General features: G+C 37.9%; 1 protein-coding gene across 1 annotated transcript in view; it reads left to right on the top strand.

The window, feature by feature from the left end:
• The window catches only part of LOC128029378 (cadherin-6), a 28,742-nt gene extending 18,697 nt beyond the window's left edge, over positions 1-10,045 (top strand). The window contains exons 6-12 of the mRNA XM_052617140.1: positions 352-539; positions 738-988; positions 2,317-2,453; positions 2,701-2,831; positions 5,715-5,832; positions 6,072-6,323; positions 7,771-10,045. Of these exons, the coding sequence (XP_052473100.1) occupies positions 352-539; positions 738-988; positions 2,317-2,453; positions 2,701-2,831; positions 5,715-5,832; positions 6,072-6,323; positions 7,771-8,276 (1,583 nt within the window). The 3' untranslated portion in view covers positions 8,277-10,045. The remainder of the gene's footprint in view (positions 1-351; positions 540-737; positions 989-2,316; positions 2,454-2,700; positions 2,832-5,714; positions 5,833-6,071; positions 6,324-7,770) is intronic.
• The last annotated feature ends 4,342 nt before the right edge of the window (positions 10,046-14,387 follow it).

The raw sequence follows: 14,387 nt of genomic DNA, 5'->3' as shown, positions 1-14,387 counted from the left end.
GCAAATAGAAAATGCTTGGAATTTCTGTCATGTTAATCAGAGAAAAGCAGGGTATGAGCACAAAGCGGATTTATAGCAGGCAGCACAATATCTGTCACGTTCGCCATTTATTACAGTAAAGAGAACACCAAGACTATGCTTTAGAATACACTTTAATTGGCTAAAGTGTTATATGCAGGGATCAGATTTTTGAATGTAATTTGTCAAGCGCGATTTGTTCCTCCGAACCCTTCTTTTGGTTTCACGATAGTTGGATTTTATATTATAGATCTTCTCTCAAGAAGACAAAAAAGGAAGACTCTTGAGAATTCAGCTTTAAGCACAACCTGACGTTAGCATTATGTTCCCCAGGTATATATCAGTTCAGCGTTCCAGAACTCACCAAGGTAGGATCATCAGTTGGCAGGATCAGGGCTGTGGATGCCGACGTCGGCAGAAATGCGGAGATGGACTACACAGTTGTTGGCGGAGACGGTCTGGATGTGTTCGACATCAGCACTGACAGAAACACCCAAGAAGGCATACTTAGTCTTAAGAAGGTACAGAGGATTTTTCATTTCTCTCGTGCGAAAAAGAGAAAAAAGTTTGAAAAGCTTTTTGTTTGTTTGTTTGTTTTTTATTTTCTTTTTGAATTAAATGTGTTCAACTGGATGGTTTGTGAATAAAATGCAGGTTTATGTACTGAACATTTGACCCTGAGGGGGTTGTTTATTCCTGTGGATATGTTTACGTTGCAGCCTCTGGACTATGAAAAGAAGAAATCGTACATGCTTCAGATCCAGGTCCAAAACACACATCCGGACCCACACTTTCTGAGCTTGGATGCCAAGGACATGGCGACCGTCAGGGTCAGTGTTGAGGATGTGGATGAGCCCCCTCAGTTTGAGAAAATCAGCTATATTTTGGAGGTGAAAGAGGATGCGGCAGTGGGCACTGTGATAGGATCGGTCAGCGCTGCGGATCCTGACATACGCCGCAGTCCGGTCAAGTAAGGGCTTTGCGTTAATATCATCCCACATTGTCTCCATCATTTTAATTTATAAGAACTGTGTGAATCTCTTTAAATGCACATTTCCCAACACACAACAGCTTGACAGTAGCTTGCAAGCCTTTTAAACATCTGCCCATTTCTTCCGGTAACCTTTTGATAATCGCAAAACCCTGATTAATCTGTATGAAGCTAGGGCAATATGAGGTTAGATGGACTGCTTCCTCGAAGCGTGCTTATTAAATTCTCATTTAATTCAAGAGGTCCTTCAATCGCGGCATCTTTATGAGATAATTGTAATAAACTACAATTATGAGAATAAATGAGGATATTATCACTGTCCAATGGGCCCTAATGATAAGGCTGATGCAGAAGGCTCAGGAGGGCTGTATAAATGGATGTTTTTGTTTTTTTTCCTCCGGAGACCACAGTAAATAAGAATGGAGAATGGAAGCACAATTAAAAGGCCCTCTGCAGCACAGAACAGGACTTCAGGGCTGGTAATTATCAGGGACATCAGAAGCACGAGCAAGGCTGTCGCTCGGAACATCAGGAGGCTAATTAGGAAATTGAACAATCCCACTGATTGATTGCATTTGAAAGAGCAATATTGTGATCTTCTGGCGAAAGATGAATAAATGGGAACTGGGCATGTGTTGTGGGCTAAGGGCATGCAGTTATAGCGTGGTGTGCATCAAGCCTTTTCAAGTGTCTCCCGTTCTAAAGGATCAGTCTTGTTAATGTTTGTGCAAACCTGTGTTGTGCTTGTTTTGCCGAGTTACAAGCTAATTAGAATCTCAAGTGGTCAAACTAGTTAGTGCACCCTTTAAAAATGTTTTTATTTTAAAAAAGTAGTTAGCGGCACTACAAGCAACTGACTAAAAGAAGCTCACTACATGAAGTCTTCTTAAGGTGCAGTATCTTGACCTAATAATATATAAATATCTGAATAAATAATCTAATAATATCCTTTATAATTAGGTCAGAGCTGTATTTTTCTAATACAAAAAACCTTGAGGATTTTTAATAAATTGCACAGACTTTTTGATCAGTTAATTTCCACCAATGTACTTTTATTGTATAAGCATTTTAAAATCATTTAATAGAGATTCTATTCGCAAAGAACAACTCCATTCAAATGAAATGATCATAGCTGATCAAAACCAGTATTGTTATTTCTATTACTTTGTATTTTACTTTTTTTCATCAATTTCTAGTCATGGAAACACATGGAAACACAAAAGGCAGTTTAAAAGTAGTTAACCTGTACCAGTTCACACTATTGAAAACATATTGCTGAGAGTTGAGCTAAATGGTATGAATTACAGGTACTCCATTGACCGGCACACAGATGTGGACCGTATTTTTGGTGTCTATGCTGGGAATGGATCTATATTCCTGCAGAGGCCTCTGGATCGGGAGGAATTAGCTTGGCACAACATCTCAGTGATCGCAACAGAGTTCAGTAAGTAACTCCACACGGCTCACAGACGCAGTTCATTTGGAATGAATTTAGACTGATAAGCTCAAGTCATCCAGCATTAAATTTCTCCAATAAGATTTACGCATTTTCATTTACCATGACAGCTTATATTGACTAAATATATTAGTTTACTTTTTTAAATTAGAACTCCAGTTTCCTCCTGTGACTCCAGTAGCGTGAGTTTCTATCCTCTCAAACAGTCAACCATCATCTGCCACATCTTTTTAAGGGCACTTAGACAACCCCGAACAGACCAGCCGAGTTCCTGTTTACATCCGTGTACTGGACGTCAATGATAACCCCCCCATGTTGGCATCCTTCTACGAGACCTTTGTCTGTGAAAACGCCAAAGCCGGTCAGGTAAAGAGCATTTTAGTATACGTTTCCCATTTTATCTGCCACATTGTCAATTTCTATGTAAGATAAGGGGTCGGGGGGGGTCAACCTCTCCTGTCCGGCCAGTGAGTGGATGTGTCGATTTAAAGCAGGGGCGTCTGTTAAACAGTGTGTGACCTCTACAGAACTCACACCTCCAGAGCGAGATAGAGATCAGTGATGAGCATTTCTCCTTCATGGATTAGACGGCAGAGCATTTTTCTGTCAGGCTTGATGAGATTATATGTCATGGTGGATGACAGGGGCTGTCACATATCACAGTCACTTCATAATAACTGTCCACCTCTCCTCCATTTCCTGACTCTTCCTGTATCCCTCGTTGTCCGTCATCACCCACCTCACTGACCCTCCCACAGCTTGTGTGTCACGGTTTAGTTATTACTGGGTACAGAAAGACTGGTTTTTGAACATACCTTGAGTAGGGTAAAGCCAATAAAAAAAAATATATATATTTTTTTTTTAAGTTTATATAGTTATATATATAAAAAGTGAATGGATGGATGGATGATAATAATCATATATCTATTCTCTAAAAAAGTGTATTTTTTTACAGAAACAAGCACATATGCTTTAAACTACATACTGTATACCAATACTGTATATATTTATACTTTTGATATAAGTATCATACAGTATTATAGTATAGAGGTTTGCAAACGCATCGGCACGCTCAGTTGCAGTTTTGTTTTCCTGATAACAGCAGAAAGAAGTGACAATGCTCTGTCATTTTAGGGAGTACAGTAAGAGTAATACATCATTAAACAATGTGTGTCTACCATTTAAGTACATATAGGTAAAAGAGAGTTAAAAAAACAGCAGACTTGTGTAGCAGTGCTGTTATTTGCATGATGAAACTAAACATATATTAATTATTATGGTGTTTTTTTAACTGTATTTAAGCAACGGCAGTGTGAGATAAGGCTAGGATTTTGGTTCTGTTCAGCAGTTATATTCTAAAAGACTGCAGTAAAACCCAGAGGAAAGGGGAGCCAGCCAGCAACACAAGAAATCTGGCCAGTACTTGAGCCTGGTAGAGAAAAAACACAAAGCACACAATGGATGATTACATTTTTGTCACAGCGTGTTGCCAGTGCACCCTTGAGAGATGCATTTAAACTAAAATTGCCCTTGGTGACAACTAAAGATAACCATAAGCCTCTATCACTGAGCCAACATCTTTCCTCACTGTAAACATGCTTGTAGTGTTTACATGTAAACGCTTGTAAGGTCTGGAAGATGACATTGTGAATGGGCCATTCCTGTTATGCAGTACCTTTCTAGCTCTGTACCTTAAATTATATATATATATATATATATATATATATATATATATATATATATATATATATATATATATATATATATATATATATATTAAATTATATTATATATATATAAATATATATATTTTTTATTTTTATTTTTATTTTTTATACAGAATTTTGTGATGGCCAAGCCCGAACATTTAAATTGTATTTTAAATTGTAACTTAACACAATTTGCATAATGTCAAGAGAAATTGGCTGGATGGATCTTAACTGGATGGAAATACAGAGCAAAAGTTAGCTAAAAGGAGACCAGGATGGAAATGAAAAACAAAACAAAACAATATCCGCAGAAAGCATGGTTTTATTGAAATAAAAAATTATTATGGAAAAATAATAATAACTAAAATTATACTTTTTTTCATTTATTTATTTAAAAACATAAAAAAAACATTTGTTTTTCTGCTACGTTTATTAATTAAACATTCATATCGTCATGTAACTTAACAGCATGTGTAATTGATTAATTTCATAATTGTATTTTTTATAATACATTTGAATTAAGATTACATTTATTAAGATTTAGCTTTATGTATATCATTATTTAAGTTGTGAAAGTGAAATTAAGTTGCCAAAGATGGTAATAACATATTTTAGGTAAATAAACCAGATTAGTTAAACAGATAACATTGATAATTGAAACAAATACTGTATGTTTTTTTATCTTTAATGGAAAGACACCTCAGGTGAATAGGATTGTAACTAAACTATTAACTAATAAATATAATTGTACTTCCCCAGTTGATAACATTTAGATTTGCAGACGTTTTGTATTGTGTGTGTGTGTGCTCTTGTTTTTGTGACATATCAGGACACAACTCTGTATAATGACATGGGTATGACACAGGTATTACAAGGAGAGGGTGACTTATGAGGACATACTTTAACCTATGTCCCCATTTTTCAAAACACTTATAAATCATACAGAATTAGTTTTTTTTTTTTTTTTTTGAGAAAGTAAAAATGCACAAAGTTTCTTGTGAGGGTTAGATGTAGTGTTGGTGTAGGGCCATAGAAAATACAGTTTGTACAGTATAAAAACCATTACGCCTATGGGATGTCCCCAATTTTCACAAAAACAAACGTGTGTGTGCGTGTTTGTGTGTTTTCACTATCATACAGTATGAATAAAATGTTATATCCAGTCAACCAAATGATATATGAACAAACACCTCTTTATGCACTTCAGAATATAAATAATGGTTGGTCTATGTAAGTTCTGAACTAGAGATTTATGGCTCAGTGCAGGAGAAACATCTAATTTTGAGAAAATGGCTTTTTAAATATATGTAATGTAACTGAAATCTACATATACAAACAGATAAAGTGCATAAAAGACACACTTAAAAATGTATTTTGTATGTTTTTTTTAATTGAATGAATGAATCCCTACTTTATGAAAAGGCAAAAAGCTCAAAATATATCAAATTGACCAATGCATGAAAAACAAAAGCAATTTGTAAAGTGTGTTCCTTAAATTTTGTTGAATATGTGATTGTCACCATGACCTTCTTTGTCACAGAAAATCCAGACAATAAGCGCAGTGGATCCAGATGACCCAGTTGGTGGACATCGCTTTTTGTTCTCCTTAGCACCAGAGAGCTCAGTGCGAGCAAACTTCTCTGTCCGAGATAATGGAGGTGGGTGCCCTCTCACATTGTCTGGCCTTCTAGCTAGCTCACTGTCTCTCTTCATGACAACACAGACCGATCAAACAGGAGAAATATTTAGGATACATGGCCTCTCCATATCTAGCTGTTTAAATTGGGGCAGCTCTTTCTGCAGTAGCCATAACATGAGGTCAGTCTGGGCCTGCTGTGGTCTGCAGAGTGGGCCGATCCTTCGTTTCTTAATGAACTAAGCACTCAACTCTCCACAGATAACACAGCTGGGATCTTCACACGACGCACCGGATTTGGCCGAATGCACAAGAGCACCCATCTAATTTATGTGGTAATCTCAGATGGACACGATCCCAGGCAGACCAGCACGGGCACGCTCACAATTCGGGTGTGCACGTGCAACCGAGACGGCAACATGGTGATGTGCAATGCAGAGGCTCTGACAAGCTCCGCGGGGCTCAGCACAGGGGCGCTGGTGGCCATCCTGCTCTGCCTCCTCATCCTGCTCCGTAAGTCGCCTTCACTGCTCTCTTTTGACTTTAACAGTCAGAACACTTCTACATCCATCTGTCTGATGGCCACTTCCTCCATCCGTCTGTCTGCTGTGAATCTGACTGTTCATCTTTCAAGCCATTTGTTAGTGAGACTTTACAGTTCATTTTCCCACCTGTCTTCTTGTCAGTTAGCGCTTTTGTCTGCGCTGCCATTTGATTAATTACGATTCCAGTGGTCTGAAGTGTGTATGCCTGATCTGCATGCAAAATAATTAGCAATTATGTGGAAAAAAAGAAAACAAAGAAAAACTGTTTCTGACATGCCTCAGATGGCTGAACTGATAAAACTCGCTGGCTGGTTATTTAATCAGGAAACGTGGTAACAAGGGCTAGATTTCAATTAAACTCACATTAATCCAGTTTTGATTTAATTCAACAAAACAGGAATATCACATCTGAGTTTATGACTTAACTTAGATTTAATAACGTGTTTGTTTGTTTTTTTCATAATTATTTGATAAATAGAACATTCAGAACTGCATTTAATGAATATAAATATTTTGTAACATTATAAATGTTCGGTTGCACTTTATTTTACAGTACGTGTTATAACATGTACTTATAGTGTACTTACAGTGTATTTATCTAAGAAAGTTCTGGTAATACAAGGTAAATACATGGGGTAGGGTTAGGGTTAGGTTTAGGGGTAGGTTTAGGGTTAGTACCTAGTTATTACATAGTTATTGTAATTACTATAATAAGTACATAGTATGTACATCAGGAATAGGACTGTAAAATAAAGTGCTACCAAATGTTCTGTCATTTTGGTCAATTGAATGTGTCGTTACTGCATATAAGCATTAATTTATATATTTATATACACAATATTCGGTAGCACTTTATTTTACAGTCCTGTTCCTCATGTACATACTATGTACTTATTATAGTAATTACAATAACTATGTAATAACTAGGTACTAACCCTGAACCTACCCCTAAACCTAACCTTACCCCATTGTAGTTACCTTGTGTTACCAGAACGTTCTTAGATAAATACACTGTAAGTACACTATAAGTACACGTACTGTAAAATAAAGTGCAACCCAATATTCTGATGCCAAATGCAAAACTTTTAATAAATATATAAGTATATATAATATTTGGGTTAACTTTATTTTACAGTACGTGTACTAACATGTACTTATAGTGTACTTACATAGTATTTATCTAAAAAAAAAAAAGTTCTGGTAACACAAGGTAACTACATGGGGTAGGGTTAGGTTTAGGGGTAGGTTCAGGGTTAGTACCTAGTTATTAGATAGTTATTGTAATTACTATAATAAGTACATAGTATGTACATGAGGAACAGGACTGTAAAATAAAATGCTGGCAATATTTGCCAAGGTAATTCTGGTGCATCACTAATAACTAATAATTACATCGTTCCTATCTTGTTCTGTAGTGATCGTGGTGTTGTTTGCTGCCATGAAACGTCAGAAGAAGAAAGAGCCCCTGATCATCTCCAAGGAGGACGTGAGGGACAATGTGGTCAGCTACAATGACGAGGGTGGCGGCGAGGAGGACACACAGGCCTTTGACATTGGAGCTCTTCGCCATCCGGATGTAATGGAGGAGGGCAAACTGCGGCGGGACATCCTGCCCTCTGAGTCACTCTACCCGCCACCGCCACTTCGCAGGACCATGGCGCCATCCCGAGAGAACGCAGATGTACGGGACTTTATCAACCAGCGTGTGCTGGATAACGACGGCAACCCTACGGCTCCTCCTTACGACTCACTGGCCACCTACGCGTACGAAGGTAACGGATCGGTGGCAGAGTCGCTCAGCTCGCTGGGGTCCATGTCCTCTGAAGGGGATCAGGACTATAACTACCTCAGCGAGTGGGGGCCACGCTTCAGGAAGCTAGCAGACATGTACGGTGGTGAGGACAGCGACTGGGACTCCTAACGGACAGACTGAGGAGCGAGACTCATTTGCTGATCTGCCTCTACATGAAGACTAGAGTGGCAGAATGAGGCAGCCTAATTTCTTTTACAAAGTGCCCTTTTATTCTTCTCTTTGTCCTACAATCAGGCAGCCGGTTTCTCTGTCCTGATTGGCTGTGCATTTTCTCAAATGAGGAAACGAACTTCACGCTCTGTTGAGGAGGACTTATCTGGATGTGGACTTCTCATCAGAAAGTTCATCTGCGGTGACATCTTCCGGCATAATCCCAGATAGTTCTGGAGATGTCTGCAGTTTTTCATATCTGCAACCATCGCTGAAAAGGTTCTTTTGAAAAAGCCAAGCATCTGATGCAGAATTGCTCTTCAAATCCTGCTGCAAAGAACAGTTAATCGGTTGACTGTGAGCCTGTAAAACACTTGAAGTGAAACTCGAGCAGGTCATTGACTGGATAATGGCCGAGGCTGAGGAATTTATGAAAGTAACGAAACCACCGCCAAACTCGAGCCTGTGAATTCACCATCAGACCTCAACGTGTAGCGGGCAGCTCGGTATTAAACAGTCAACATCATAGGAGTTGTCTAATAGCTGGGAGGAATTTTCAAACCCTTACTATTAACCATTTGCATAATGTTACTAATCTACTTACGACCTCAAGAAAAGATGTTTTGTCATGTAACCAGAATCAAGACGGATTGTATTAAGCCCATCTAGAAAATGGGTCAGAAGATGTTTCATGCTTGGCACTGGTTTTCATCATCCACATGAAAAAAAAAAAAAAGCTAGAAGCTTAAAATTATCTGCCATGTCATTGGAACTAAGTGTGTTTTGCTTCCTTTAGCAGTCTGACAAACATTTAATTGAACTCAGAACTGCTTAGTATGATTTTCTCCTTGTGAGAAACAGACTTCCACACGGTCCCTTAATGACGTGCAGCATAATTTACATTCCATACTATAACTGTTTGTTATTTTTACTTCTCTCTATTATTCCAGATGAGACCTTGACATAGATCACATTAGAGTCCAAAAGAGAATTAAACATTAATATCTATACATAGAATTATGGCTTTGTGGACCAAAAGATTGAAAGCAAAGTTGTTAATTAATCACAGTTTGAAGCTGCAATTCTCACCTTTCCTCTGACAACCTTCTGCTTTTAATAGCAAGCGTCAAATAACCAAGGAAGTAATAAAAGCTCAACTGATTTATTCCTCAGCTGAATGTTAACCACAACAGTGTTGTATTGAAGTGTGAATCAAATCTTAAAGTAAATCACTCCGCAATGATTGCGCCCTCTCTTCAAACCACAAAATGAGCCTGAGATTGCCTTCACCTCTTCGGTTAGGAGGGGGTGAGTCGGCTCTGAATGGTGCTTCAGCAGGTAAATATGTGTGTTTTAGAAGCAGAATTTCCATTCTTTGTCATTGATATGCTGTAAAAAGAAGAAAAAAAAAGAGAAAAAAGATGGTTACTCATGCTGTAAAAACTTGGTTAAATGAACAGTGCTTTGTACCAGTGGCTTGGGAGAGTATATAATGTCCATGTACAACTTTACTTTATATCTTGTGAAATTTTGTACCAAATATTTATATACCACGATGATGTCTAAATATTCTTGAAATATGTACATTCAGTATTATTGTTTCCGTGTCTTGAAAGTGTTAAACTGTAAATGTGAGCTGTTTGCAGTTCATTCGATGATGTGCAAATGGAATCAAACTTTCATTCAAATAAATGTTCTCTTTTACAGAAAACCTGAGCAATTCTCTGCACACACAGAGACACTTATAAATGCATTACGTTAAGCTTTTGACTTATCACAAGCAATTTGTATTTATTTATTTATTCTGCAAATGAAAGTTGGGCTGTTGCCCATTTTGTGAGCAGAGATAAGTTCAATCATAGAACCTGAAATGAATGTATTTAAATGTATTTAATATGTAAATGTAATAATATTATATATTTGATTTATGTTGCACATGTGTGTGGTGTGTGTTAATACAAAAAGAATATATATATATATATATATATATATATATATATATATATATATATATATATATATATATATATATATTATTTTTGTATTTACACACATTGTTAAACATAATATATAGAACATGTAAATATACAAATTAAAAGCATATTATTTTTAAACATATATTTGTATATATATTTAGATATATTTCAGTATTGAGAATGAGAAGTCACGTGCCGATTTGGGTTGATTTGGGAGGGGTCTGAGCCGGTCGGCCCTGATGGCAGGATACGCTATCTGTTGCCAGGGGCAATGCCTTCAGAACTTCACAGAGACGCGACTAAACATTTCAGAGCGCTTTCATTTTTGCGCATTTATTTTGTCGGCGGAACAGATTGAGACGGATCTACGAATACGCGAAAGAAAAGAAAGTAAAGCAATGCAAAAACATAAGGCGAAAGAAAGGGGACCTTACAGGAACAAGCTCACACCAAGCGCAAAACAGCGGTGTTTGGAGAAGCTCTCAGGCAGCTCCCTGCAGCGGCACAGAGACCTGAACAATTTACCTCAGTGCACACATATGGACATTGGGAATTATATTGTTTACGATGCAAGTCACTTTGCATTCACGCTGTTAATGGCTTAATCTAACCCGGACATTTACATCTAGCAATCACATATTTAACTACCCTAGCTAACCCAGAACTGGTTTGTCCACTTTGCAGCCCCCAACAAAAAAAACTGGTACAGTATGTGTCATTGGGTTAAAATCAAATTATAACTAAACATACACAGCTTTAGCCTACATCAAAATATGTTGGAAACGTTCGTATACATTGAACATCTCGTTACAATCTAGTGTTCATTCGCAGTTAATTACTTTGCCATTTTGGTCAAGAAGTGCATTCTAAATGCAATGTAATTACAATACACTAAAACGCATGTGAATAAACTTACTTTGGCCAGTACAACACTGTTGTCATCACCTGCTGTAGATGGACCCAGCCACAGCAGAAAGCCTCGTAACTTTCCAAAGACTTGTGACTTTTAAACTCCTGCATTGTGTAGTAACTTAAACCAAAAAAAGATATAATTCCCAATTTCCATATGTGTGCATCGAGGTAAATGGTCCAGGTCTCTGTGCTGCTGCAGGGAGCTCGTATGGGTCGATATTTTGTATGCTTGAGAGCTTCTCCAAATACCGCTGTTTTGCGCTTGGTGTAACCTAAAAAAACTGTATTCCATTGTTTCTATGTTTTCCATATGTATCGTGTGAGGTACTGCAGCAGTTTTTAACGCAGCAGTAACTTACAGGCATGGTAAAACAGTGCAGAATTGTGAGAGCCTCCTCTTAACAACACATGTAAACAATCCTTTTTCACCGCCGGTATCCTTCCAACGTGGCAGAGACTGTGATATCAAGGGAGGGGCTTTGTGCTATGACGACAACTTCTCATTCTCAATAGATATATCCTACATACAGTATTGCTTAGTATTATTTCCTTTGATGCTCAATATACAGCCATGACTTTAAACGATTCTTACAGGACAAATGTCATGATCGTTATCGGAAAATGTCCAGTTTCTGTCCCAGATCGTCAGCTCATTAGGCCAATCTATAATGAAGATCTCAGAGCTCGCCACTGGATTTGGAGGGAGAGGAAACAGTTTTCATTTTAAATTGATTGGGGATCAAGAGTTGTGAGGCAGATGGTGACATTTCAAACAAGGCCCATGTTAACTCAATCACCCTGCCATCCAGCGCTCTCTGCAAATATGTACGTACTGTAGACACTAGTCTCATCCAATCTCTCTGTGTGTCTGTACAAGGCCATTAAGGGCTTTAATATAAAGCAGCACTTCAGGATTCAGGTGCACTAACCTCATTTAGAAGGGTCAGTATGCATGTATTAGAAAGAAAATGGGAAATAAAAGTACTACAGCAGAAGTGCTTTTGCTTCTAAGAGAATAGGCTGAGATCTATTTATAACTATATGATTGCTTATATCTATCTATCTATCTATCTATCTATCTATCTATCTATCTATCTATCTATCTATCTATATATATATATATATATATATATATATATATATATATATATATATATATATATATATATATATATATATATATACCCACATGTCAATTCAAACCCATATGCTATTGCATATGCATTGGCCGGTCTTAGCTGGTTAAAGATGGGAGTAGCTAGCGGAAGTAGCCAGACCTGCTAAAGAAAGCAGTCAAAATCCCTCAAAACCAGCCTGGAAACCAGCTATGACCAACCATGTTATAGGCTGGTTTCAGATTTTTTTTTTCTTCTTTTTCTATCTTCTCCAACAGGGGATGGGTGAACTTTAACAATATGAGCTTATTTTTCAGGTTCAGGTTCAGGTATTTTTTTTTTTTTTTTTTTTTCGTATAATGAAAAAGGCTGAGCAAAACTTAACCAGCTTTTACCTGATATGCATAAGACATGAAGTTATGCTGCACTAAAATGTTGCGATCTCCCTCTAGACTTGAGTTCATTACAAGCGTATATCTTGAATCAAATACGGCTGGTAATCATAGGATAAGCCCCAAAGAAAAGATTACATGAACTTCGCTGTAACGAAAGCAAGGGCGGCACAAAGCCGAGGAAAAATGTACACTCAAGTGTGTTTTAATCTCTGTAATATTAAGCTGACTAAAGGTTGCTGTGCTTGAGGCCCGCGCTGGCTGTACGCTGGGGATCCACTGCTCTCACAGCCGACTCTGAGAATGAGCCTCCTGTATCAAGGGCAGTCAACATGTCACCAAAGCATTGCGGCTGCTGAGGGTTGTAACTCATCATGGCTGAGGCTTAAAACGCTGCGTCGCTTCCCATTAGCCTCGCCTGTCTCTTTAGCCTTAATCTTTAATGGGCATGTCATGTTAGGGGAAATGCTAAACACCAATCTACCTCATCTCGGGCTTTGATTTCCTTCTCTTTCTACCAAATGCTTTCACAGGGTGCAGTATGATCCGCTGTTGCCATCATCGCTGACAGGTGAAGTTTTCATTGTAATTTACAAAATCATGTAAAAGTTGTTGGATTAAACTTTACACCAGAGAGTTCTAAAGCACCATTCCCGCTTTCTTTAGTGACAAAAAAATGATGTTTATATTCAATCTGTCAAGCTGTGAATGTTGTAAAGTGCACTGAAAGGTCTGTTGTCTGTGTTATCTAAGAGCTCCTGATGTTGTTTCGAATGCGCTGTGTCATGGCCTATTTTCCAGTCATTCACCAAATGAGTTCCATTCACTTCTACACTCATTTTGTTTACTTGTTGTAGTTCTGACTCATTTAACAAGCAATAGACTGTTTATTGGCCATACAAAAGACATTTAGCTATGGCTCAAAATAATCTCCCGAACAGCATGTTTAGCGATACGTACACTGTCGTTCAACAGTTTAAGCAACAGTGACTGTTATAACTGTTTAAAAAAATCCGTAGCCATCATTAGACTCTGATACAGTGAGTGCTTTTGATGGATCATTCCAATTAATATGGGCTCTTGAGCTTTTCTTGGAATGGGACTGATGGGAAGTTTCTAATCTCAGAGTCCAATATATCTGGTGTTTCAAAAGTGTCCAAACTTTCTTAACTTCTCAGTATAATATAAGCCTACATTGATTACATTTAAACAAAAAAATATGCACTGGAGTAATATTTTTTATGGTTTATCTTTACTTTTTGTGTACTGCAAACCAAAAGTCCTAGTACCAGACAGTGCTGTGGCATTAGTCACATCACAGGGCCTTCGATTTTTGTCCTTTCACCCTGCTTATCTGGGTACATGACAGGTATTTGGCAATCACTGTCTGCCCATCAGAACAACACAGCGCATTGAAGAGTGAGTGGTCTGGAAGACAGCTGATGTCAAAAAGGCCAGCAAAAATTCATTAGAGCTTGAAATATTGAACCTGTAAGGCACCAAGTAACAATCTCCCACCGGGTTTCATGTCTAGTTTTTCATGTCTGTAGCGAATGTGAAGCCATGCACAGAGAATCCAAATCTGTAAGGACACCCCCTGTATATGCACTGAAGGAGTCACACTGCTTTTCTTTTTGAACTTCTGAACCTTTGCAGCCACATCAGGCAAACACT

This window comes from Carassius gibelio, chromosome A2 (genome assembly GCF_023724105.1).
Source record: "Carassius gibelio isolate Cgi1373 ecotype wild population from Czech Republic chromosome A2, carGib1.2-hapl.c, whole genome shotgun sequence".
NCBI classification, from domain to species: domain Eukaryota; kingdom Metazoa; phylum Chordata; class Actinopteri; order Cypriniformes; family Cyprinidae; genus Carassius; species Carassius gibelio.
The sequence above is the reverse complement of the archived record's forward strand: the minus strand, read 5'-3'. Positions and strand labels throughout refer to the sequence as shown.